At 36.0% G+C, this 26905-nt stretch overlaps 1 protein-coding gene across 3 annotated transcripts in view; it reads right to left on the bottom strand.

Moving 5' to 3' along the window:
* The window catches only part of MYO1D (myosin ID), a 389795-nt gene that overhangs the window by 273757 nt on the left and 89133 nt on the right, over positions 1-26905 (bottom strand). For 2 of the 3 annotated variants that reach the window (XM_077165206.1, XM_077165205.1), the window contains exons 2-10: positions 20092-20300; positions 18303-18396; positions 15344-15509; positions 13928-13981; positions 12217-12312; positions 6688-6804; positions 4764-4967; positions 702-847; positions 509-623 (exon numbers count right to left, since the gene is read on the bottom strand). In XM_077165206.1, coding sequence (XP_077021321.1) covers positions 509-623; positions 702-847; positions 4764-4967; positions 6688-6804; positions 12217-12312; positions 13928-13981; positions 15344-15509; positions 18303-18396; positions 20092-20300 — 1201 coding nt within the window. Of the gene's footprint in view, positions 1-508; positions 624-701; positions 848-4763; positions 4968-6687; positions 6805-12216; positions 12313-13927; positions 13982-15343; positions 15510-18302; positions 18397-20091; positions 20301-22936; positions 23028-26905 lie in introns of those variants that run through there. The other variant, XM_077165207.1, reaches the window with a different exon arrangement.

The following is a 26905-nucleotide window of genomic DNA, read 5'->3' as shown; positions in this document are numbered from 1 at the left end:
GTTTACTAGTTACAATACAGCATTTACAAGGCATGAAAGAAAGGGACTCTATCCAAAGAAAACAGTGATGGTATGAAATTCCACTTACCAACTGTGAAAATGAATTATGTTTACATATCCATATAGGAAAACTAAAGTTCAGATGTTTCAAGTACCCAAGAATATCAAGAAACACTTAAAATAGTGGTTTTTATTGAAACCTGGTCTTTATTGAAATTTAAAAATGTTTTTCCTAGAAAAGAAAAAGATGACTAGGAGATACTGATAAAATACCATTACAGGTCAGAAAGTCCAGAGATCTATGTATGTAACTTAGTAAAATGAGCATGAAATACCCTACTGGTGCTAAGTAGTGGTAGCACAGACATTTTTCTATCTAGAAAATCCCCTTGTAAATTGGTTCATATTACTTGATTGCACTCTCTTTTTGGAGTTTGACGTGATAAGAGTTGACATTATCAATAATATGTGAAACAAATGAAGACGTTTTCCATGAGAGTCCACTCACGTGCTTCCAAGGGATCCCTTCCCGCTGGTACTCCTCTTGTTCTTGCTTCAGAACCAGCTGAATAAATAGCTGCTGCAGTTTCTCATTACAGTAATTGATGCAGAATTGTTCAAAGCTGCAACAAAAGCAATAAATGAACTTTAAATAAATAAAAAAATAAACAACAGGAGTCTAAGTATCTTATTCAATTTACCTGTTGTTGTCAAATATTTCAAAGCCATAGATATCCAAGACACCAATAACAGTGTTTTTCCCATGGATTGTGGTGTCGTAATTCTTGACCTCAATAACATCATTGATGCGAGTAACAATCCAACAGAAAAGGCGCTCATATATTGCCTGCGAGGAAATAACACTGTAAATTCTTGCCCATTTGGGAATGAGTCCTTTACTTGGATTTGTGATGTTTCAAATTCCTGTCCACTGTCTCCTTACTGTTTAGCAGAGCCATTATTACCCAAAGCAGAACAATTAGAAATACAGAATATCTGTTTCAAACATGCATGCAAGATTAAAGTGTAAATACTTTTGGATATTCAAACAGTTTGAATATTTAAAAGAGCATTATTTGTCACTACATATATTGTATTCCAACAACATTTGCCAAGCATGTTTTAATGCCTAGCATAATAAATTTGTTTAAATCTTTGCATAAGTCACTTTGTTGCTTTACTGTAATTTCATCATCTACAAAACATGGGGAACCAATGAGTTAATATCTGTGCTCTACTAAGGCTCTATGAATTCTAAAAATATAAATATTGATTTTTAATGCTAAATAAAGATCTGACCAGAAAGGTCACAGTATGAAAATCCTTGAGAATTAAAACATACAGCCATTGCACAAAGATAAACCAAGACAGACACACATGAACAGAGCACCACATGCTAACACACGCTCATATACTGATACTCCCTCCCTAACATGCAGTGTGTTCCAACACCTCTCCTGAGAGGTCCCAATGCAGACCTCTCCTCTGAACTCCAGATTCACACGCCTGATGTCCACCTGCAATGACCATGTGATGCCTCACAGGCATCTCAAACTTAGGTCCTGTGAGTATGCCTGGTCTTTCCACACCCAAAAACTGTCCCTACCCTATTGCTTTTTTTTTTTTTAATTTTTTAAATTGTATAATATAACATAGATACAAAGCAAAGAAAGAAAAAAGCAATAGTATTCAAAGCTCTCTTTAACAAGTAGTTACAGGACAGATCCCAGAGTTTGTCATGGGCTATCATACCAGCATCTCAGATTTTTCCTCGTAGCTGCTCCAGAATATAGGAGGCTAGAAGGAATAAATATTTTTTTATCATCACAATCAACTTTTCTTTTCTTCTTTGTGGAAAATAACATATATACAAAAAAAGCAATAAATCTGAAAGCACAGCACAACAATTAGTTATAGAACAGATTTCAGAGTTTGGTATGGGTTACAATTCCACAATTTTAGGTTTTTACTTCTAGCTGCTCTAAGATACTGGAGTCTAAAAGAAATATTAATATAATGATTCAGCAATCATATTCGTTTGCTAAACCCTATCTTCTTTGTATAATTCCACCATCATCTTTGATCTTTTTCCCACTCTTTAGGGGTATTTGCACTCCGTCCATTCTAACTTTTTCATGTTGGAAGGGGCTGTCAATAATAAGGGATAAGGAGATGGAACTAGTTGATGTTCTGGAGAGGCTGGGCCATCTAGGTTTCAGGACTTATTTGGTCCAGGGACCCATCTGTAGGTTTCTGGAAGGTTACCCTAGTACATGGAACCTTTGTAGACTCTTGTATCACGCCCTAGGCGTTCTTTAGGATTGGCTGGAATGGTTTTGGTTGTGCCCTTACTCTATTTTTAACAATGAATAGATGGCACCAGAAACTCAGGAATTTATTCATTCATTCAACAAATATTTGCTGAGCACTTATGTCTGTGTACTTTGTTAGCGAGAAAGTGCTAAGCAAACAGAAACATGGGATCAGCTTCCAAGGAGCTTAAAGTAAGTTGAAGGAAACAATCATTCACATACAAACATACACACACAATCATTCATATACACACATATGCACACATTACAAAGCAAAGGAGAGTGCATGGAATCTGACAGGAATTTCACCTACTTAGCATTCAGGCAGTCAAGAGAGTGCTTCTCTGAGAAAGTGATGCTTGGGTTGAGATCAGAAGGATGAGTAGGAGTTAAGTAGGCAAGAGGGGAGGGAACAGCAATCCAGGCAGAAGAAATAGCATATGCAGAGGCCCTGTGGCTGGAAGGAGAAAGGGATAAAGATAACTTAAAAGGCCGAGATAAGATTAATGTGGCTAGAGTGAAGAAAGAAGTCTGCAATATGGTATGAAATGAAGCAGGAGAGACAGATTGGAGGCAGGTCAATTTTAGAAATTATTCTTGATTTCTTCATCCCCTACCACAGGCCCTGTTTCCCAAGTACAGTCTATCTCAAATTACTCTTTTCCCCATTTCTACTCTCACCATCCTGGTTGAAGCTGTCATTATCTCTCTCCTGGACTACTGAAACATCTACTTAATTTTCTCTTTGTTTCCACTCTTGTCTTGCCCTTACCCCCTTAAAATTCTCCATTTTAAGGCCAGAGTTATTGTTTTAAAAATTCAAACTTATTAAAAATCCTTCATGAGCTCTCAACTGCACTTAGAATAAAATTCAAATTTCTTCTAATACTAAAAATCAAGCCCAAGATTTACAAGAGTAAAAACGGAACACATAAGAACCTAATCAAGCAGCAAAAACAAAGGGAAAATGGTAGACTTGGCAGGGGGAACCACTTGACACCCAGAAAAAAGACAAAGGTTAAGGTTTATGATATACAAAGAGCTCTAACCGACAATAGAAGGATAATCCCAGAGAAAAATGTAAAGCATTTTTCTTTACAGAAAGAAATTGTCAGAAAAATATACTTTAAAAATAGCTTATAAAACGTGAAAAGATGCTGAAACACACAAATAATGAAAATTAAAGTAACGATATATTACTCTATACCCATAAAATCAGGAAATTTAAAGTTTAAAATCAGAATATCCTTTGACCTAGCAAGCTGACTCCTGGGAATCCTGGATGTACAAGCATTCCCAGCTTGTTTATGGTGGCAAAAAATGGAAACAAAGTGAACAACTTAAAAGGATAGTTAAACAAATTATGGTGCCAATGTTACAGACTGGTACACAGCATTAAAAAGAATGAATCAGAGCTTACTCAGTTGACTTGAAGGGGACTTCCACAAAGCAATTACTGAGTAAGAAAAGCAAAATGGAAAAAAGAATTTTAATTTTTTTTGAAAACAATAACAAAAATCTCCTCTGTGTGTGTGTGTGGGGGGTGTTTATATAAACTATGAATGGCTATAAAATTAGGCTGCTAGCATATGTCAGAAAGACGGGATTAAAGAATAGAATGCTGATTTGCAATTACTGAGGTAAACAAAACTTTTAAAAATGTAAAGGTTGGGCAATTTTGCCCCAAGACTCCTCAGCCCTCACAAATAGTCTTCTGTCCTCTGCTCTTAAAAATCCTTCAGTGGGAAAGCATGACAAACACTGCAATCTAGGAAGAAGGGAAATTCCCCACCATACTTAGACCCTTAATTCTCCATCCCAGCCCCTTCATTCTCACCCAAGTACCTGGGATTTTTCACAAGTTATTCAACTATTTGTATCACTTTGCTGTAACGTTAATTACATCAATGATTCAATTAGAAAAAGTTTCAAACTTTGAGCTCATAAGAGAGGACAACCAAATGGTGGCTACTGTTTTATGAAAGGCCTAAGAAGTAAAAAATTCCAGTGAGTGACAATGCAATTATCCTTTACTTTTCTACAGAAAAGTAAAAAAATTCCAGTGATTACAATGCAATTATCCTTTACTTGTCACAGAATCTTTTTAAGAAAATAAAATCATTATATGAGGAGTGACTATTAAGAGTCAGAGACAGCATTTAAGAATACCAATGTCTGAACAAAATTAGGGCAGTGGAAGGGTCGCATGCAAGCAGGGGGCCCTGAACCGTAAGCATCATTAGTTTCACACCATCAGATTCCACTTTTCTCAAAGTGTTTTCTGGCAATAACGCTCACAGCAAGGGGGTTTTATCGGGACTGTGATGGGCAAAAGTATCACTCTAAAGGCTTCAACCTACTTCCAAGGAGCCTCTGAAAACATCCTCAGAGCTGCCCTAAAGCGACAACTGAGACCAACAGCAGGCCAACGGCACAAAATCACCACCTCACCTTAGCAAAGGCATCTCTGCCGTAGCTGGCCTCTTGCTCCGTGTGTTGCTTGTCAATGACATCACGGCCTGTGGCCACGGTCCGGTAAAGGAGAGCTTTCTCAACCATGTCCGTCTTAGCGGAGAGCAACTCTGCTATGATAGAGACGACCTTGCCATTTTCAATGAGAGGCGTGTCACCATCTACGGCAAATTTCAAATTTCCCTATATCAAAAGTGAAAAAAAAAACCAAACAAGATATGCCATTTCTAATGAGATTCTGAAACATTATGTCAGGGATAAATCTGCTAATTTAAAATTCAATTCAGGTGACCTTGTCTGCAGCACCCATCTTTCCAAGCATAGGACATATCTCTTCATAAAAACTGAGTGCTTCATCCGTCTTTCTTCTCTTTTACAGATTCTTTTTCATCTGTCTTCAATTTTTATGCTATGTTTTGGAGGTACAGAAGTCTTATATTTTTATGTAGTCAAATCTATGAATTACTTGAGGGTTTCCCTTTTCTTCTGTGCCAGATCTGGACCATTCCTAATCCAAAGGTCGTATGAATATTAAATATTTTCATCTAGCACTTTTATGCTTTTTTTCTGACTTTGAAACTTTTAATCCACTTAGAATTTATTTTGGTATATGCTGTGAGATAAGAATCCAATTTCATTTTTTCACATCATTAGTTAGTTGTTTCCGCACCATTTATTGAAAAATCTAGCATTTCCTCCTGATTTGAAATATCATCTTTATTACATATTAAATTCCCCCAAGTCTATTTATATATTCGTATTCCACAGGAAATAAATATTAATTTAACCATCTACCAAGGGTCCAGTACACCAATTGATCTGTTGATGAATCTGGTATACATGTGCAACAGCTTTTAAAGTAGCTTTTACTTTCAGTTTAAATCTGGGAGTAGTCCTGTCTCCTCTGCTCCCTTCCCCTACCTTACTGCCCTTCTTCTAAAAATTTTATTTACTTTTCCTACATGTTTATTGTTTCAGATAAATTCCAAAATCTTTACATCAAGTTAAAAACAAAATAAAATTCCTGTTTGGATTGTGAGAGGGAATATTGCACTATAATTATACTAATTCAAGAAGAGGAGACAATTTATATTATTAAAATCTGCCTGCTCAGGGACATTTATTTAAGGTAATTTTTAAGGTAATATTTAAGATATTAAGTCATATTTACATATTACTGCTATGTAATAATTTTCATAGAGGTCCTGCCCATTCATGATTCATTTAGCTAAATTTGCCTACACTAAAGTGAAAGCTAATTTTTATTCTAGAATGAATTCACATTGTCGCTCATTAACAGGAGGTTACATGCTCATTATATCTTAAACCTCTCTAATTATATAAACAGTAAAGACAGAAATCTGACACATGGTTTTTCACTTCTTTGAAGTCTGGTGTGATGCTATGGAGAGCAACAGGACAACCCGACTGCCAACCTGGGCCAGTGCAGGCTTTGCAATGAGCTAGGTAACTTTGAGTCAGTCATATCATCCCTTTAGTTCACATTTCCCCACCTGAAAAATGAGGATCAAAATTCCAGTTCTCATAATCTATGACTGTATGTTTCAAAGGTATTAGAAATTTATTCTGCTCAAAGGATTTCAGCTTATGTCAAAGATAATCACATCATTGTTGAATTATTTTCTCCTTGAAATTTACCTGTTTTAGGTTTGGCGATACCAGAGAGACAGATCAACTAAAGCTGTCGTCTCAAAACCCACAGAGGCGTGGAAAATACCTCATAACATTATAAAGTGATGGAGAGAACCCCAGATAGTAATTCCTTCAAAAATTTTCTCTAAAAAATTTCTTTTTAAATCTACAGAGAAAAACCCAAAATCTTTTGCAAGAACACACCGTTTCTACAGGGAGGCAATATATTTTAAGAGATGTTCCTACTCACCAAGTGAAGAATAGCAGCCAAAATTTTATACATTGTTTGAACCTCCTCAGGCTTGAAGCCAATTACTTTCATGGCATCTGCTACGACTTTGAATTCTGCAGCATCATTGATTGAAGACTGGGAATGGAAATGGAAAACTTGAGTCACAGACGTCTTATATGAGGATTAAAAGCCAACAACTATGAAACTAAACCCAAGTTTGGCCAAGGTCTTAATGCCTTTGTAGTAAAACATTTGAGGGGTTGATGAGTATCAGGAGAAAATAAAAATGATTTCAGGGATGGAAACTTCATCCAGCGCCCATCATGCCCACTTCAGTGTGTTGCCATCACCTAAAATAAGCCCCACACGCTTTTCTGGAGGCTTCAGCAAGGGAGTAAGCCCTGAGCTGGCTCGGATGGCTGAGTGCCGCCTCCTGATTAGCAAAAGCAATGGCATGGAATGTGGGATCACAAATAGAAATGCTGAATGTGGACCCCTCCAAGACATACGCTTGGCTATTGGTGTCTGTGGCTCTTTGTGCCACAAACTGACACAAGCTGGCCACAACACTCCTACATGTGTATAGGCAGGCTTTTATTTTATAGATGAGGAAAAGGCAGTTGCACCAAAAGCCTCTTTAAGCTGCCTCATTCAGTAAGTTAGGAATGAGCAGGGAACTATAACTTCATGTTTTCACTTATTCAGTACATAAGGCCTTCTAACTGGTACAGAGGGGTTCAAAGATGAATCAGATAGAGCCCTCGAGGAGCTATAGCCATTAAGTTGGAAACACCCAAGTACATACACAGAAATTCCCAATAAAGTAGGAACTGCCTCTCTTAGAATTTTCCCCAAAGCAGCAGCTCTGGAGAGCCTGACTAACCCTTTCCTTGGTGAGTTTCTCCCCTGTCTGGACCTGGAGACCTAACCTAATGCTCCCTTGTTGAGGAAGGGCATAGCAGGAAGGGTCCCTTTTTGGCCATGTGATCACATGCTCCTCTTCTATCCAGGAGACAGCCAAGTAAGTGCCTCGACTTGCAAGTTCTAGGATCTCGGGCAAGATACTTAACCTCGTTGAGTCTCAATTTCCTCATGGATAAAACGGGGTATAATAATACATTTTTATAGGATTGTTGTGAGAACCAAATGAGAATTAATATAGAGCAGTTCCCAGTTCTTGGCACATAAAAAGCACTCAACAAATATCAGGTATTACTAACAGTATAAACTGCAACTGTGTTTGAGCTGCAAAGAAACTGGTAAAATAAAAACCTCAAACATCCTACTATGGGGAACCTAACAGCCATTCCCCACTCCCGTTTCTTTCTTGCTACAAGAACCTGGTTTGTTCACCTCTCTCCAAGTGTACATGCCCTTCAAGACTGACTTTCCCCCATCCTCAGGGGGTAAATCTTGATTAGTCAAAACTAATCATAGTGCTTTTATTCCCCTTGCAAAGTGACTGGTTTAGCCATGCATATGTGATGCCACTCTAAGCAACAGCACAGGAAGGAAACTTTTCTGAGGGGTGGGAAAGGTTTCACTTGCTCCTTTAAAAAAAAAAAAAAAAATATATATATATATATATATATCCAATTTATTAACACTAACAAACCCATGCCATGTTAACAGATTATAAACATATTCTTGAAATTTATTGTGGCAAAATATATGTTAACAAAAAATTTGCCATCTTAAACATTTTCACAAAATTTGCCATTTTAAATATTTTAAGTGTACAATTCAGTGACATTAATTACATTTACAATATTTTGCAACCGTCACCACCATCTATTCCCAAAAACTTCTTTATCATCCCAAACAGAAATTCCATTCCACTTAAGCAATAACTCCCCATTCTCCCTGCCCCCTGGTCCCTGGTAGTCTACAATCAGTTTCTATGATTTGCCTATTCTAGATATTTCATATTAAGTGAAATCATACACTATGCATCCTTCTATGGCCAGCTTATTTCACTTAGCATAATGTTTTCAAGGTTCATCTATGTTGTAGCAGATATCAGAACTTCATTCCTTTTTATGGTTGAATGGGATACACACCCATTGTGTGGATATAATGTCTTGTTTTCCATCCACCTGTTGATGGGTACACTGGTTGTTTACCCCTTTTGGCTACTGTGAAAAGTGCTGCTATGAACATAGGTGTACAAGTATCTGTTTGAGTCCTTGCTTTCAATTATTTGATATATATATATAACCAAGAGAAGAACTGCCAGGCCATATGGCAATACTATGTTTAGTTTTTTGAGGAACTGCCAAACTGTTTTCCATAATCCTCTCGTTTTATACTACTACCAGCAAAGCACGAAGGTCCCCATTTTCCCACATTCTCTCACACACTTACTTTCTTTTTCAAAAAAAACTAATAGCCATCTCAGTGGGTGGGAGGTGGTATCTCATTGTGGTTTTGATTTACATTTGCCTAATGGCTAAGCACATCTTTTCATGTGCTTATTTGCCATTTGTATATCTTCTCTGGAGAAATTTCTATTTGAGTTCTTTGCCCATTTATTAATTGTTTGTTTGTTTTTGGGGTGTTGTGTTGGAGGAGTTGTTTATATATTCTGGATATTAATTTCTTATCAGATACACGATTTGCAAACATTTTCTCCCATTCTGTAGGTGATCTTTTTACTTTCTTGATCATGTCATTTGATACACAAAAGTTTTAAATTTTGATGAAGTCCAACTTATCTATTTTTAAATTTCATTGCTTGGTATACTTTGGGTGTCATGTCTAAGAATTTGTTGCCTAAAATAAGGTCATGAAGATTTACCTCTGTGTTTTCTTCTAGAATACTATGGTTTTAGCTCTTATATTTAGGTCCTTGAAGGATTTGACTTGATTTTCATGTATGCATCTTGAGGTATGGGTCCAACTTTGTTCTTTTGCATGTGGAAATCCAGTGTCCCAGTATCATTCATTGAAGAGATTATTTTTCCCCTCATTCAATGGACTTGGCACCTTTGTCAAAATCAATTGGAGTAGGCTTATACCTGGGCTGTAAATTTTGTTCCATTCATCTGTATGTCTATACTTAAGCCAGTAGCACACTGTTTTGATTACTGTAGCTTTAATTTCTGAATATGGGAAGTGTGAGTCTTCCAAATTTGTTGTTCTTTTTCAGGACTGTTTTGGCTATTTGGGGCTCCTTGTAATTCCATATGAATTTGAGAACTGGCTTTTCTATTTCTACAAAAAGAAAAGGCTGTCGAAATTTTGACAGGAGTTGCATTGAATCTGTAGATTGCTTTGGAGAGGACTGACTCCGAATCCATGAACATGGAATACTTTTCCATGTACTTCAGTCTTTAATTTTTTTCAACAATGTTTTAGTAGTGTACAAATCTTTCACATCCTTGGTTAGATTTATCTCTAGCTATTTTATTCTCTTACATACTACTGTAAATGGAATTGTTTTCTTAATTTCCTTTTTTTGGACTGTTCATTGCTGTTATACAGAAACACAACTGATTTTTGTGGGTTGATTTTGTACCCTGCAACTTTGCTGAATTCATTTATTAGCTCTAGTAGCTTTTCCCTAGTTCTTACAGGGAAATAACTCCAGAATGGTCCCTCTGCCTATGACTCCTGAACTGTGGCTACCATCTAGGGGCCATGAGAAAAGTCAATTTACTGAGTATTGCAGAGTAATGTGGTGGTGAAATAATAAAATAACAACCTGAATCCCTAATAACACTGCTGAGGCATTGACTTAATCAACTCGAGAAGTGTCCCATCTCAGGGCTTCTTATTATGTGAGATAATTAAGTTCCTTACTGTTTTGGTGACTTTTATATTGGGTCTTCTCTTACTTGCAACCAATCTTAATCATACAACAGTCCTATATTTTAATACTGTTTAGGCAAATCAAGGTACATACAATACCAAAACATTATGTCCTTAATAATTATTCTACTAATTTACATTTGTTTACATGGGAAGATATTATCAAGCATACTATAATACAATACAAGCAAGTTTAATCAGGATATTTTGTATGGTTCTATTTATACACACATACAAATTGTTATCAATAATTGTCTCTGGATAGTAAGAGTCAGGGTAATTTTTTTCCTTTCGGTTCATCTTTATTTTAGGTTTTAACTATGATCATGTACTATTTGTTGCAGTTTTAAAAGAAGTTGGGGGGGGGGATAGGAATGGAAAACTTCTGATAAAAAAGGAACCTAGGCTAAATTTAGCTTAGAGGAAAGGCTAAATATTAATTTAATGCTTACTTTTTACACGGGCTCCACATGACCTGATCAAAGGAATCTGGCCAAGAAGACAATGTGAGTGAAAAGAAATATTCCCTGTCATTGGCTATTTAAGCTTAATTTATGATCCTTACGCATCTTTAAGTACCCCTGGACTATTTTTCAGAGAGCTGGAGTACTGCCTTCTTGTTTTGTTTTAAATGAATTTTCAGCCAATTATTTCTGTTCACAAAAGGGTAAAAAGTTGGTGCAATCTAAATCTCAAACAATGGAAAATTAATTGCAACAATTTAACATCATTTATTTCTATGCACAGCAATAAAAATACAGCTAAAACCCAAATGTAGATATAATTAGCTCAAAGAGAATAAGACAAATTAAAAGGGGAAAACACCTCCCACATTTTACAGTCTAGATCCTTTTCTTTTATTTCTTTCATTTTTTTACCTGGATGACAAAAGCAATACATTTTCATTATAGAAAAATTTAAAAATATGGAAAAGCAGAATATAAACACCCATAATCTCACTCAACCAAGAATAAATGATTAAAACCTTGGTATATCCCTTCCATATCCTACTCTCTGCACTTAAATACACTTAGCCCGCCTCTAAAAAAGATAATGCTTTAATTATTGTTTTATAACCTACTATCAGTAAACTATTGTATTAGGATTAGCTGTAAAAGGACTAGCAGAAAACTAATTAGAAATAAAAGAGTAAAATATGTCTTTCAGTGTGTGTGTGTGTGTGTGTGTGCAAGTGCTCACTCATGAGGGAAGAAGAGAAATGGAAAAATTTGAAAACTGAACAGAAATGCCTTAAGAGCTACAAAAGTATTTCTAGGGTATAACAAAATCAATATTTGAAAACACAGTGAATGAAGTTATCTGATATTTATTTTCAGCCAAGGTGGATTTTGTATTTTCTTCTGTCTTACCAACTTGTCTTTGGCCAGACCATATGGTGTCTTCTTAAAGCGTAGATTTCCTAATCATACCAATATCTTCATAATATCAAAATCAAAGGAGTAGGAATAGATTAAAAATTAAAATATTTCAGACATAAGAAACTTCTTTCCTAGTAGAGGTTGATAAAATATAGTAGTTATACCTTATTAAGCAAAGTTGTTGATTCAATAATGTATTGAATCTCTGTCCCTGAAAATTTTAAGAACAGAAGAGATACTATCTACTGAGACATTCATTTGTCTATAGCAGGCTGGATCAGATAATTACCTAATGTTGCCTTCTGATTCTTTGGTTCTCTGATTCTATATATGAACAGTCTCAAAACGAAACTCTCACCTTTAATTGAGCTCCTGTATGAATATAGTTGTAGGATGAAAGAGATTTCTGGAGATGTAGAGAGCGTAGGACCTGTTCTGAACCACCTTGGAGTAGCTGAAAAGTATTAAAGAAAAATAAATTGGCAAAAATATAATACTGAGTCAAATATATCAAATATTCTAACTTAGTGGTTATCTAATTTGTCCTCATTTCTTGGGCTCAATTTATTGAGTTTAGTTTCTCCTATTCATAGTTTTGAAGAATTTTTTTTTAATTGACAGTAAATGACTTCAATATCATCAGTTATGGAGACTGTTATGCAATCATGGAGGAAATTACCTAAATAGCCTCAGCTCATTCACAATATAACTCGTACAGAAGGTTCTTATTTTTAATGTGGTCATTTGTAAAACAGGATCCTATGCTCTATGGTGGCTACTCACTTAGCAGCCTCACTCCCAGATGAATATAGTTGTGTTTCAGAATTTAGAACAAATCAACATTGCCACAGAAATAAAAGGCATCAGCAGTCATATGCTGAATGACACTGGGAACACATGTCGTTTCCTCATCAATTTATATATCTCAGGAAAGGAGAACAACTGGGTATCCATGACTAGTGTTAAATTTAACACTTCTATCCAAGTGGGAGTTGTTGAAAAAAGCAGAGTCCTTATATGTAACGGATAACAGTAAGATAAAATAGTGAGAGAAAAATAGTTTATTCAAAACATGGGTAATTGCCAACAAAAACATAACTGCAATACTGCTAACCCTTCTATAGAAGGCATCATGTTTAAATTCTCTATATTAAACTGCATACTTGGCTTTATTTGTAAGGTGTGACTATTATAAGTTGATTTTTAACCACATATGCCAGAACCTGTATATACAAATTAGTACTATCTGCTAAAGTAGCTACTTAGAAGTAACTGGAAGCAACTGAAATTATACTAAAATGGTACTGTCACTATTTAGACACTTTAAACTCCTCTTTTAGAATCAACTTCAGAGATAGTTGAAAATCAGTCTCATTAAGTTCTAGTTTTACTTTTTGAAAACTGAATGAGTTTTGTTTAGTTGGATCATCCACCTTATTTACTAGACTTGGTTTATTTTCCTTCAGGCTTTAAAAATTTTTCACAACATATCATGCTTGCTAACAGGAGGGCTTATTTAAAAGATTGTGCCTTAGACTTTGAAAAGCATCCCCAAACGAAGTATTCAAATTTTTTCTAAGCAATCACACCTTTGACGGGATAAATATCTGTCATTTAAATTCATAAATCCTGCATTAAAAAAAAAAGCAATCGCATTGCTTTATAATCTCCACTAGCAAAACAAACTAAACTTGTAATTCTATCTCTAGAAAAGGGGACAAAGGTTCAATACAAAATATAACACAATTAACTTTACACATCCAGAATTTACCCTATTAAAAGCTTTTACAGTCATTAAACCATTTTCTACAATGCAAGGTAATGTAGGGGATGCTTAACTGAGGCACTTATCAGGTTGGCTAAACACCTGCCAGCTCTTTGTAACAGTTCGGCTCTTCTAATCTGAAGAAGCATGTGGGGTGGAGAGTACGTGTGTCCACGCATGCATTTGCAAAGAGCTGTGGGGCCGATGGAAGTAGGAGAGGAAGAAGACAGGGGAGAGCCCAATATGAAAATATTCATTTCCTCTACAACTGAATAACTGATCTACTTAACAGGAGATTACTAACCTGATAGAAAGAGTGAAAGCTTCTTTCTCCTGGCTGTTGCACAATCACCCGAGACTAAGAAAAAAAATATTACAATTATTAATATGAGAATGTTCACCTATAATAAAATAGAAGCCACTGTCTGAGGGAATCCTATATCTATGACACACTGAAATATCCCAAAGGTCCTATGGATAGTATCCATTTAAGACTAGGTCTCCACTCTGTGGGATTTTTTGTTTAGTTTTTTTTTTAGTAATCTTGCATACTGCTTAAAACAGAGGTCCCCAGACTTTTTGAAGAATGAAGTTATTTTGATTTTTTTTTAACCTAGAGCCTAAAGATGGAATTTTGGGGGGTCGGAAGGGAGTAGGAAGTGGGAAAATTTGAAGGAAATGTGTAGGGAGGAATATTCAGAATATTCTCTTCCCCATCCCAAAGAGCAATGCCTTATATCCTGTAATAAAATCAGTTGAACAAGATCAGTCCTTAGGGACTCCTATTTCAGATGGGTCTACAAAGATTGCTATTAAGGAAGGGCTTAAAATGTGTGTTAATTTAAAAAGATCCTTTTGACTGTATATGTATATAAGATGAAGTCATGAAACATTTGGAAAATGACTGATAAAATCTGGCATTTCCTGTCTTTTTTAAACTGATTCTGATAAAACATCTATGCTCCCAACAGCATGGATATGACTGAAACAAAAACAAGGCGTATACCATAAAGGATGCACTGGTGTGTTTGGGGTGGGAAGGTCTATTAGCTAAGAAGGTATGTGGGGTGAGTTCCTAGTACAATACAAGGTAGAGACAACCCGTGAATCACAATCTTAACTGTAAAATATGTGAACAAGTTCTGTGAATTCTTTGAGTCAGGTCCACTGACAACCAAGATTAGTTAGGGCAGTCCCAGGAGGAAAGTTTTAATTGGAAACTTCTAGAAATGTGGCCTAATATTTACTTAGGCAAATAAAAACATATTCTAAATTTTCACTAACTAAATGGGGCATGCTTCACAATTAGACTGCATGACCACGAAACACATCTATATTAATATAAGTAAGTAGCAAGCAAAGAGAAGCTAGAAGAAAATGAGAATTCAAATTAAGTAAAATAAAAACATACAGGAAATGGCAATGTGAAAAAGTTAGAACTGATTAGTCTTAGATTGGTTTTTGGTTAAACCTCACCCAGGATTTGGCACATGTTCATATACCATCTCTACAACACCACAAAAGTCTTTTATCTACAAAGTCCGTTAACTTTTCCCAAAATGATATTGCAAGTGTCAATAAGATAATACACAGGAAGGGAGAAAAAAATAGGATTATAAGCTGCTTTGAAGCAATAAAAGATATTCCATAAATATAATTAGGTATTGTTCCAACATTCAGCACATAAAAACATTACTCCCAGAAATGAAGCACATTTTACCTTCTCCAACAAGTAGTTATTTATGTGTCCGCCAATAGGGTCCCCCTTGAAATCAAAGTTGATATCCATGTATTTTCCAAACCTGCTTGAGTTGTCATTACGGTTGGTTTTGGCATTTCCAAAAGCTTCTAAGACACAGTTGGACTTGAGCAACATATTCTTCACTCTTTAACAAATGAAAGTCATCATAAAAAGTTTTAGAGATGAGGCCTTTTAAGAAAAACTGTATTTAGTTAAAACACATGCACATATTGTACAAAGATGCCAAATGAGCATTGTTTGTAATATAAAAAATTTACAAATAACCTAAATGTCCCACAATAGGAATAGAAAAAAAATAATTTTTGGTTTTCAAACCAATGAAAGTGCTACAAAGAACAAAGTACATTAATATGCTCTGGCATGGAAAAATGTCAAGGATAATGAATGAAAAACCAAGTTGCAAAATAATATATATGTATGGCAGGATCCTTGTGTGTGCGTGCATGTATGTGTGAAGGTGTGCATGTGCGCACATGTGTTAGCAGCTGCTGGGAAAAGTACACCTCACTGTTATTATCTAATCAGAAGGTTGCTGGGATAGGCAGGTTGGGATTTCAGGGGACTTTCACCTTCAACATAATTCTCTATATATTTTAAATGAACATGTTTTAATTTACACAAAGAAAAAATTTTAAAGGATCAGTTTTGAAAAGAAAAAAGAATGGGTGATACGGAAAATATTTTTTTTAAAGCATTTGCTTATAAAGGCTGGAATAATAAAATAATTTTATTGCACTTAGTTATAGACCATAAATTTGGACCTTACTAGTAAATTTAGAAATTGCTCATTATTTTGTCAGAAGCCAAATGGAATCTTTCTTTTGTGCTGGTTATTTTTTTTCCCAAACATATTTTTATTGAGATATCATACACATATAGTTCATCCAAAGCATACAATCAATGGCTTACAATATCATCACATAGTTGTGTATTCATCCCCATGATCATTTTTAGAACATTTGCATCACTCCAGAGAAAGAAATAAAAAGGAAACACTCATACATCCCATACTCCTTACCCTTTCCTCTCATTGACCACTAGTATTTCAATCTAGCCAATTTTCTTTTACTCCTTATCTGCCCCCCCATTATTTATTTATATTTTGCCCTTATTTTGCACTCCTCTATCCATACCCTAGATAAAAGGAGCATCAGACACAAGGTCTCCACAATTACATGGTCACATTGTAAAAGCTATGTTGTCATACAGTCCTCTTCAGGAATCAACGTGCCAGTTATTTAATGCATTATTTTAGGTAAGGGATACTAACTTTCTACAGAGCAGTCTCTCCGAAAGGATACGTTTTAATTTCAAGCTAGTCCTTATATTCTTATTTTTGTTTCATGAATATAACCCCTCTTCTATAGCATAATGGCAGAAATAATTTTGCCTTGTGAAATAGCTTGATGTAGCAGATCCACGGTTCTCCTAGCACTACTGCGAGCGACCTACAACCTTATCTCCTCAGAGATGAAGACATACTTTTAAAATGTGAGGACAATTTGCTTTCGTATGTGAAAGGAGGACAACATATGGTAAGTAAAGGAAATTATCTATGAAACTATAAGATCTGCTTTTGAAAGACTAATAAATTCACACATGTATTATACTCTACTATGCTAAATGGATTTAGAAATAATATTAATTCAGTTTTCAGCAGCTTGTTATTCTCCTGGGGCTCCTAAAGAAATGAAAACAACTTACTGATATCCTTGCCCTTGTTAAATCAGATAGCAAAGTCAGAATCAGAAGAGTGGCCACGTCACAGATAAATGTGTAGATATGTTACAATTAAGAAAAATGCCTCTTTTGCCCTGACAATCCAACCCAATTATGATGACAAGAAGAAAGTCCACCTAGGGTAGTCTAGTCTAAATTCTCATTCTTTCACATCAATCCAGTATGCTTTGCATTCTATTTATAAAATTGAAGATTGTAATGTGTAAATGAACTGTGACTCTTCATTAATATAATATATACATATATTTTAAACATCCACATACCAGAATTATTATCTGAAAATGAATATTAATCTTTGAGGTAGCCACTTTGGAAAACTCTATGCTTTTCTCTTCAAAACATCCATACCAAACAGAAAGTCAAATCGTTTTACTCTATAACCACACTTTTTAAAATCCATACATTTGTTCCTTATATATTTATTAGCAAATATTACATGCCAGACACTGTGCTGTACGTTGGGTCTCAGACGAACTTCTCTACTCATCTAATTACAGCAGCAGCATGGCATAGCAGGAAACCCTTTTAAAATGAAATCTCATGTAGAACTTCTGTCATCAGTGGGGTCTGGCTGCATCAACGACTGGAAGGCATGGCTCTATCTCCGAGAGCTTCCCTTCGCTCTCAAGAACCCAGGGACTCCTCAGAACACAGTTTAAAATAAAAACAAAAAAATCACTGGTGTGGCAGAAAGAGCAAGGAACATGTGATGGCTTGAACAATAAACCCACCAGTGTAAACTACATCTTTGCTGGTCACAGTTAAGGCAACAGTTACAAACTAGAATGGAAACACTTTCATTTGTTTCAGGTTCATCGTGTGTGTGTGTGTGTGTGTGTGTGTGTGTGTGTGTTCTGTTGTTGCTGTTGTTTTTATAATCGGGTAAAGCTTACACAGTAATGTTTTTCTATTAAAAACAAATGCAGAAATTGATGTAAGTAAAAGTACAAAGACAGTATGTAACAAGAAAATCAAAGTAATTTACATCAGCATTTAGGCAACAGTTACAAACTAGAATGGAAACACTTTCATTTGTTTCAGGTTCATCGTGTGTGTGTGTGTGTGTGTGTGTGTGTGTGTGTGTGTGTGTGTGTATGTGTGTGTGTGTGTGTGGGGGGCATGTCTGTGAAGAAAGGGAAGCTCCGGTCCTAACCGCCCCCATTCTGACCGCCCTTACCTTTCAACCTCTGCTCTCTGACTGGGGTTGGTGATGGCAGCAATGTACTGCATAATGTATTTACTGGCTTCGGTTTTACCAGCTCCACTTTCCCCTGGAGGGAAAAAATCATGCAGGCTTAAGATTATAGTTTAAACCAAGAACAAATGATTTTTAATAATAGAATAATTAAAAATTTTGATCTTAGGTATTCATTTAAAATCCCTTTTGTTGCATTGGTTCATCTTTTGCTTTTTCCAATTATTTTATCTTGTCTTGATTCTAACAGATTGGAACATGTTGAAGGAAATGGAACTTTCATAGAGTAAAATAATGACTAGACTACAAATTAAGATTGACACAGTAAAAAGATCCAGAGATAAAATGTGATAAACTAATTCCTCAGTACTTAGCAGAGACTAAAAAACCAAAAACTAAAAACTAACATAAGCAAATTATCATCATCTCCAAATATTTTAGCATATTTCTATTGACTATGCTGCTTGTTAGAGTCAAACGAGACCTGGGTTCGATTCCTGACACCTGCCCATGTAAGAAAAAAAAGAAAAAGCCCATCAATAGGGGATTAGGTAAAAAACTATGATTCAACTATTCAATGGAATACTGCACAATCATTAAAAACAGCACACTAGTCCTATAGGTACTCTAATGCAAAGATGTACACTATATAATATTAAATGGAAAAACAAGTTATACATAGTAGATGCAATATAACTCTATAATATAACTATGTAGTTTAAATATAATTATATAAACATTTGTGACTATATGTATTTGCATATGCAGAGAAAATATACAAAAGGATAAATACTAAACTGTAACAGCTGCTACTGCTGGAATTTTGAGGGGAGTGAGGTACTCAAGGGGAAGAGATGCTTTGATTTTACTTTATACACTTATGTAATTGTTTTTTTTTAAACAACCAGGCAATACTGCTTTTGTGATTTTAAAACGAAATGTGATCTTAGAATAAAATTCTTTATCTACAACATTAAGTTAATTTACTTGAAAATCTCTGACCACTGAATTTGTCATCTACAAAGTAGGAAAACAACTGCTCTACTTACCACTCTAGTTGTTTTGGTAACCAAGATGGGATAATGATCATAAAAGTGTTTTCAAAAGTATAAATGACTAATGCACATGTGAGATATTATTAGCACCAAAGGAAATTCCCATAGTTTGGGGGAGGCCATTCTGGGACAGTGGGTGGAATTTTTCTAGTCCCCATTTTACTACATGAGTTTCCTTGAAGGGCTCAACTTTATGCAGATCATTAGGTCTGTTCTTGGGCACATGGAGTCCATGGCCTGTGTTTCTCCTTACCAAGAGAAACTCCAATCCCCAGTTCTGAAAGCCTATTTCTGCCCCCTCAACTCTAACTCCCATCCACAAATCTGACTTTGAGTTCATTGATTTTTGGCACCTCAGTATTTCATTTTCTTGGTTCCCCAAAAAAATACTATTTAGAATAGTTTGTTACTTATATTTGTACTTCCATGTGTTTGACGTGGAAGAAGCATGTTCCATGTCAGCTCTGTCTACAAAGTTGGCCAATAGTCCATCCAAGGGCAATATGTATTTGTAAATGAACCAACACTAGAAGGAGATCAGAAATGATATAGATAACTTGGTATCTAATGTTCATTGCATTTTTTGTCCTACAAGATTGCTTAAGTTTCAAACTGGAAAAAAAAAATAAAAGCCTTAGACAATTGTTCGGATTCTTGAGAACCAAGTAAGTTAAATATATTATGACCTTGTGAGCACAGGGGACCCCTTCAAATACCTGATATCACAATACAGGTGTCTTTTGATCGCCTCTTCATAGCCTTGTAAGCAGCATCAGCAATAGCAAAGAGATGAGGAGGTCTCTCATACAACTCACGTCCTTTATACTGCTCGATTGTGTCTCTCCCATAGATGTTCATTGACTTGTAAGGATTCACAGAAACAACGACTTCTCCGATGAATGTATAGATGCGCCCCTTTTCAAATCTGTATAGAAGCAAAAGCAAAATAAAAACTAGCTGTGGCTATATAGAATGTTCTTTCTTTCCTGTGATTCTCTTATTTCCAGGCATATTCAAATACCCTAGGAACAGTTTCTAAACTGATGTTTTATAGGCGCTGAGTTTAAGCCAATGCTTGAGGGTGTGTTCCTTCAGATACTTCTGAAAGAAAAGACCAGTAGGAGTCAAAAGCCAGGAAAGAAGGAAGGTTACAAATGGTGGGAAGCTGGGAATTTCCTGTTTCCAAAACAGAGTACAGTGAGGGGTAGGGGAGCAGCAGTGTAAGACAATCTAGGACCTCTAGGAAGAAAAGAAATAGAAGTTAAAGGAGGTCTGGATATCTACTTATCCAGATTTTTTATTATAAAGAGGATTGCCCAAATACATGTATTTCCTCTCCTTCTTGAAACCCCACTAGAATGTCAGTAAACTTAAAACAGTACAAATCCAAAACAGAAAGAATGAGAGAGTTGATACTTCTGGTATAGATAAAATTCATTTTTAAAAAATGACTGTCTAATTTCATGGTGCATAATTCATTGAATCATTCCCCTTCTATTATGCTTCTATGAACAATACTGCAAAAAACATGCTTGACACATAATCTTATATATCATAGCTTTTATTTGGTGGGATAAATTCCCAGGAGTAGGTCAGCTAGCTGAAAGGTATGTGTATTTTTGTAAAGTATATATAGTATGATCCCATTTTTTCCCCTTAAAACAAAGGCTAAAAACCACCCTACATATGTACGTTCATATATAACTGTATACAGATATATTTTATAAATGATTACAAAAACATGGAGAAATAGGGATGAATACATGCTATTTTTTGTACAACACTTTATAACTAAGATAAAATGATGTGCATGGAGGGAAATGAGGAGGGAGGTATTATATGGGTGGTTAGAAAGAGGACCACAGAAACAAAGAGAGAAAAAAGAGTAAAAAAATCCCGGCACACATGATATGACTGTACATCTAAAAAATTACATATACACACACACACACACACACACACACACACATATTTATAAAGAAAAAACAAATATAAAAATTTCAAAATCTAGACATATTCACTATTTACATAGTAACCCATACATATAAACACGTGAAGCAGAGGTAGCCTGAAACCCAAATGAATGTTTCTACACAAGCAGTGGTCAGCGGAGAGGCATGGATGGACATATGCTGCACCTTTAAGTGCAGACTGCAGACAGGACAAAGACGGAGGCAAATGCTGCTCCTGGTCAGCTGCCATGTACCTAAGCACACCTGCTGTCGAGCCAGTGGGGCAGGGGAAACAACGAAACATTTGGGACCAAAAGACAAGAAGCTTAAGCTTCCTTTAAGCTGGAATGAAGCTGTCTGCTATAATTAGGAGTGGAAACAAACAGATGTCGATGTCAACAATAAGTTAAAATCATGATTTTTATCTAGTAGTTAGTCTATTTAAGTAAGAGTTATTAACCACTTTAAAGTTTTCTCGTGTTTTTCTAATGTTGTTTTCCTATGCATCTTCCATATTGTTAGAATTAAATGACAATTCAAAGCACCGACTTTTGAGCTGGGTCTGAATGCTGAGGCTGCAAACTTAATAGCAGTGAGACCTTCTGAAAGCTACTTAACCTTCCTGTGTTTCAGCCCCTTCATCTGTAAAATGGTGACAATTACACCCGTCTAAACCTCTGGCATTGACGAAGTACTAGAAAAAAAATGGCAATTAATCTTATGCTTCCAATTATGTTACGTGTGCAGATTTTTAAGAAATGCTTTTATTTTATTAACACTGCTATTTGAATCACAGCAATATCTACACAAGGAATTAATTCAATGATCATAATCCAGCTCCCTGCCTTAGCTGTCAGTCAACTATGAGTCACAAGCAAAATGTTCATATAAGTCATTTTCAAAGACCCACAAAAATAATAAAAAGCTGATTCACCACCTAAGCCTTTCTGGCTTAACTTGCAAATTTTGCAGGAGATGCTCAATAGATATCTTCAAGGATAAGAATAAAAGGTCAAGATTCTTTCGTTCTTCAAAATAATAAGTATTCAAATTAGAAAAAGAAAAAGAAAATTACCTCACGAGTCTGGAGCTCTGTGACTGACTTACAGAAAACAGTAAATAACTTGTGAGGTTAGAACAACATTTCCCACCCACTCTCAGATTCCAGGGCTGTCCCATCATGTGCTTCCATCTTACTGGACAGTGTCTAGAGTCACTAATAGATTATTCCTCTCTGATATTCTATTTCAAATAAAACATTTTGTTTATCAAATTCTCTAGGCATCATGTTTGTAAAACAACTAAAATACATATAAAAGATAATAAAATGCATAACTACTAACCTGAATAGACAGCGATAAAGATTCAACAAAATATGATATTAAATATTATTGCTTTAGCAATTTACAGAACATTAGAAGCTGATCTCATTTGAAACTCTACAAGTTTGGTTATTAAGTATGAAACTTCCAATTTGGTTAAGTCTTAAAAATACCACTAGATGGCACCAGAATATAATTTAACACCAACCCAATAGTCCACCCCTCCCCCCCAAAATTTGCCTTGGAAACCCTTAGGATATGAAGTAAACACAAGGTAATGAAGTCACCTGCTTGGTTTGCTTTCAGGAAGAACTGCGGTAATTATCCTAGATGACAGATGGGGCAATACCATCTCTCACAAGAGAACTAAAGGAAAGTGGTTCTGCAGCTTCTGTGGATGAACATTTTACGGTAAACTTTTAGAATTCATTCTTCAAATATTTATTCAACATCTACCTTGGGCCAGACACTGGGCCTGACCCTAAGAATTTAAAAATGAATAAAGAACAGGTAAGTATTCAAAGAAATAATACCGTACGAGAGGTAATGCAATCAAAGTACATACTGTGGTGGCAAGGAGTATCACAGTGCACCCCCCTTCCAATGAGGAACACTAAATAATGATATGCAAGTTCCATAACAGGGCATACAGGGACTCTCGTTTCTGACTCCCACATTTCTCTTTACTTCAGTGCTCTATAAGTATGCACTACACCTTGCACCCCAAAACACACACACACAAACACACACAACACACATGTTCCCTCTCACGTTCAAGAGCTATTTACAGTTCCCCAGGGCACCATGCCTCCGTGGCTTTGCCCCTGGGATGCATTCTGCCCAGCATAGTCTTTCCCCAGTTCTTCTTCTGCCACTGCTTGATCAGAATGCGATTCTCACTCGTTCTTTAAAAGCCCATGCACAGCTCCGCTCTGGAGTCTTTACTTTGGGGGAGGGGGGGAATGCACGGTCCAGGAATCGAACCCAGGTCTCCTGCATGGAAGGCGAGCATTCTACCACTGAACCATCCTGTGCACCCCATGAAGTCATTCTTGATACTCTCTCTCCAACACGAGTATTATCTTTGCTCTGTTCAGAATTGTTTTTCCTCTGGAATTTCCTAAATGGTTAAAGCAGCTTAAAAGCAACTGATTTTTAAAAACTTAATTTCTTTAAGAAGTTCAAAAACATTTATTGAAAGGGCCAGATATTTTTGTAGGCTTCTGAATGAAATCAAGACGTTCTAAAATTTTTTAAATTTATGGGTAGTAATGGAGAAAATATAAAGATAATGACTTTGAAGTGCAGTAGCCCTTTGTACATGAATTCCAAAACGTTCATTTATTATTATTATTATTTTTTAAAAACTTTGCCTCATTCATTTGTATATTACTTATATAAAAGGCCATCTATAATGGGAAGTCAAAATGTAAGCAGCTCTTTCGGCAGCTCCATGCACACACCTACAGAGAGGTGTACGACACTGGTGGGGTAGGAGGAGAGACACGGCCAACACCTGTGACATGATACCAAAGACGAACATGCGCATAAAAATGAGGGCAGAACCATGTGGAAAGAGCAGAAGAACAAGAAGGCAAAAGCTGTGTGAGGGAACGTCAGGGAACAGCTGCAGAAGTAGGATGGAGCCAGATTTGATCAGATGTGACAGGAGTTGAGAGCCAGGCTAAGGAGGTTTAAACTTGATTGATGGTGAATTGAAACAAGGAACCAGTGAAGACTTCTCTAGTTGAGCAGATCAATACGGCCCTTACTGAGTCAGAAAGGAGGGGAAGGGGCATTAGACTTATTTCAAAGAGAAACTAGGGAAAATCTGAAAACTGACTAAACGTGAGGGATGAAAATATATTTGACTTTGAGCTGGGCAGTAGAGTAAAAGGAAACTATTTCAGATTATGAGATTCCAAAATGTACTCTTGAGGCTTCTGTTAGGTTCATCCACTAAGAGAATTCAGGGCTATCCTTAGCTGACTTCTTGACATAGATGGAATCATTTATAATTAGGAGGAAATTCTCTGTGAATGGTTGACCACATATTTTAAAGAATCATTATTCCTGAATAAATATTACACATTTATTTAATGAGTAACATATACTTTCTGAATAGGTGCTGCTTAATTTCATCGATTTGTCCTGTTTTCCTCTACTTTCAATGCAAATGATCATAAGTTGTTATGAACCTCTGTATTTCTCAGGAGAAGTGTTCATTTACGCATGTTACTGCCATTTGTTTTGCTTTTATTATCTCCTCAATGAACTCCAATCTGGGTTCCACTTCTGCATCTCATTACTGAGATTTACATCCTGGTTAAACTTCCCAAAGTAAGCTCCCAATGAAATTGCTAAATTCATTGGTTAATTTCCTGTCCACATTTTACTTAGCTTCTCAGCAGCATTAGACCTGTAAAAAAAATTTTAATGCAATCTTATTGATATATATTACATATTCACATACCATGTAATCATTGAAAGTGTACAATCAATGGTTCACAGTATCATCATATAGCTGTGCATTTATCATCACAACAGACTTTTTTCTTGCTTGTGAAAAATAATGTATATATCAAAAAGCAATAAATTTCAAAGCACAGTGCAACAATTAGTTGTAGAACAGATTTCAGAGTTTGACATGGGTTATAACTCCACAATTTTAGGTTTTAACTACTGGCTGCACCAAGACACTGGAGACTAAAAGAAATATCAATATAATGATTCAGGACTCATACTCATTTGTTAAATCCTACCTTCTCTGTATAACTCCATCATGTGCTTTGATCTTTCTCCCATTCTTTACGGGTATTTGGGCTCTGCCCATTCTAACTGGTTCATGTTAGAACAAGGGGCTGTTGATAATATGGGATAGAGGGATGGAACTATTTCATGCTCTGGAGAGGCTGGCCCCTCTGGGTTTCAGGACTTACCTGGTCTAGGAACCCATGTGGAGGTTGTAGGTTTCTGGAAAGTAATCCTAGTGTATGGAACCTTTGTAGAATCTCATATAATGCCCGAGGTGTTCTTTAGGGCTGGCAAGAATGGTTTTAGTTAGCAGCATTTGACTTTTAACTTCCATTTCCATTTCCTTCGTATACTCTTCTCTAGGCTTCTGTGAGGCCACATGCTCCACTCTTCCTTCTACTTCTTTGGTTTTTCTTCTTTGTTTTCTTTGCAGACTCCTCATTTTATACTGACCTCTAAATATCCAAGTTCTCCAGGGGAGGGTCCAAGACCAACTTCAATTACCATCCAAAGGACTACCATTTAAGAAGGATAGAGTAATGATACTTTGGCCCTCTTCTACTCTCAGAAAAATCAACAATGAGAACCACCACCACCAAAACTCCAAAACAAAAGAGAAAACATCACCTATTATGAAACAACAAACTAGCCACAACTCTGAACCACCATCTCTGAAGAAAGATTACCAAGTGCTATGAAAACTAAACCTAGTTGAGGAAGTTTACTAAGGTGTACCCCACCGCATATCTCAGGCAACGGAACCGAGTTTTCTAAAAGTAGGCTGCAGTTCCTGAGTGGTTGAACTAGCAACTTTTTGCTAAATGGCAGGGTATCATAATATAGAATGCAGTCCCATTTGATACTTCTGAGTAGCTGAAAGGTGGGGCTAAATAAGAAATGAGTAAAAATTACATTTTTACAAAAACTGGGCTGTCAGAGCGGAAAGGTGAAAGAGAAGTTGAGGCAATTGCTTAGCAGCAGAGAACTTTGGTAACTAAAAAGAGGTAATGCTAAATTCAGAATGTTGTGAGACTTCTGGGACCTTCCTTGCTAGTCAGGCAAACTTACTGCTAATTTGAGGCAGAATGCTGGCAAGAAAAGGTTTAGAAACTACCGATCTCCAGCGTGGTGGTCTACTGGTCCTTTCACACACATCTTTCTACCGCTAACTCAGAATGAACCACACCTATTCAAAGATAACAATAATCTGAAGCAAATCAGAATGGGGGGCAAGATAATATGCTACAATAAAAAAGCAGGCAAGGAACACAACAGGCAAAAGGCAGATTGAGAATACCCACCAAAAAAAGAAAAGTATCTCCATGAGGTAGAAAGAATACATAGCCCTCTGAAACAAGAGATTAAAGAAGATATGGTTAAAAAAGAGAAATCATTTTAAAAATGTATCTTTTCAAATTGGTCGATTATAGATGTAGGTTTTCTAATAGAAAGCACAAGGTAACTACAAAGAAAGCATATAAAAAATACACAGAAACAGAAAT

Source organism: Tamandua tetradactyla, chromosome 6 (assembly GCF_023851605.1).
Source record: "Tamandua tetradactyla isolate mTamTet1 chromosome 6, mTamTet1.pri, whole genome shotgun sequence".
NCBI lineage: Eukaryota > Metazoa > Chordata > Mammalia > Pilosa > Myrmecophagidae > Tamandua > Tamandua tetradactyla.
This window is presented reverse-complemented; position numbering and strand designations above follow the sequence as displayed.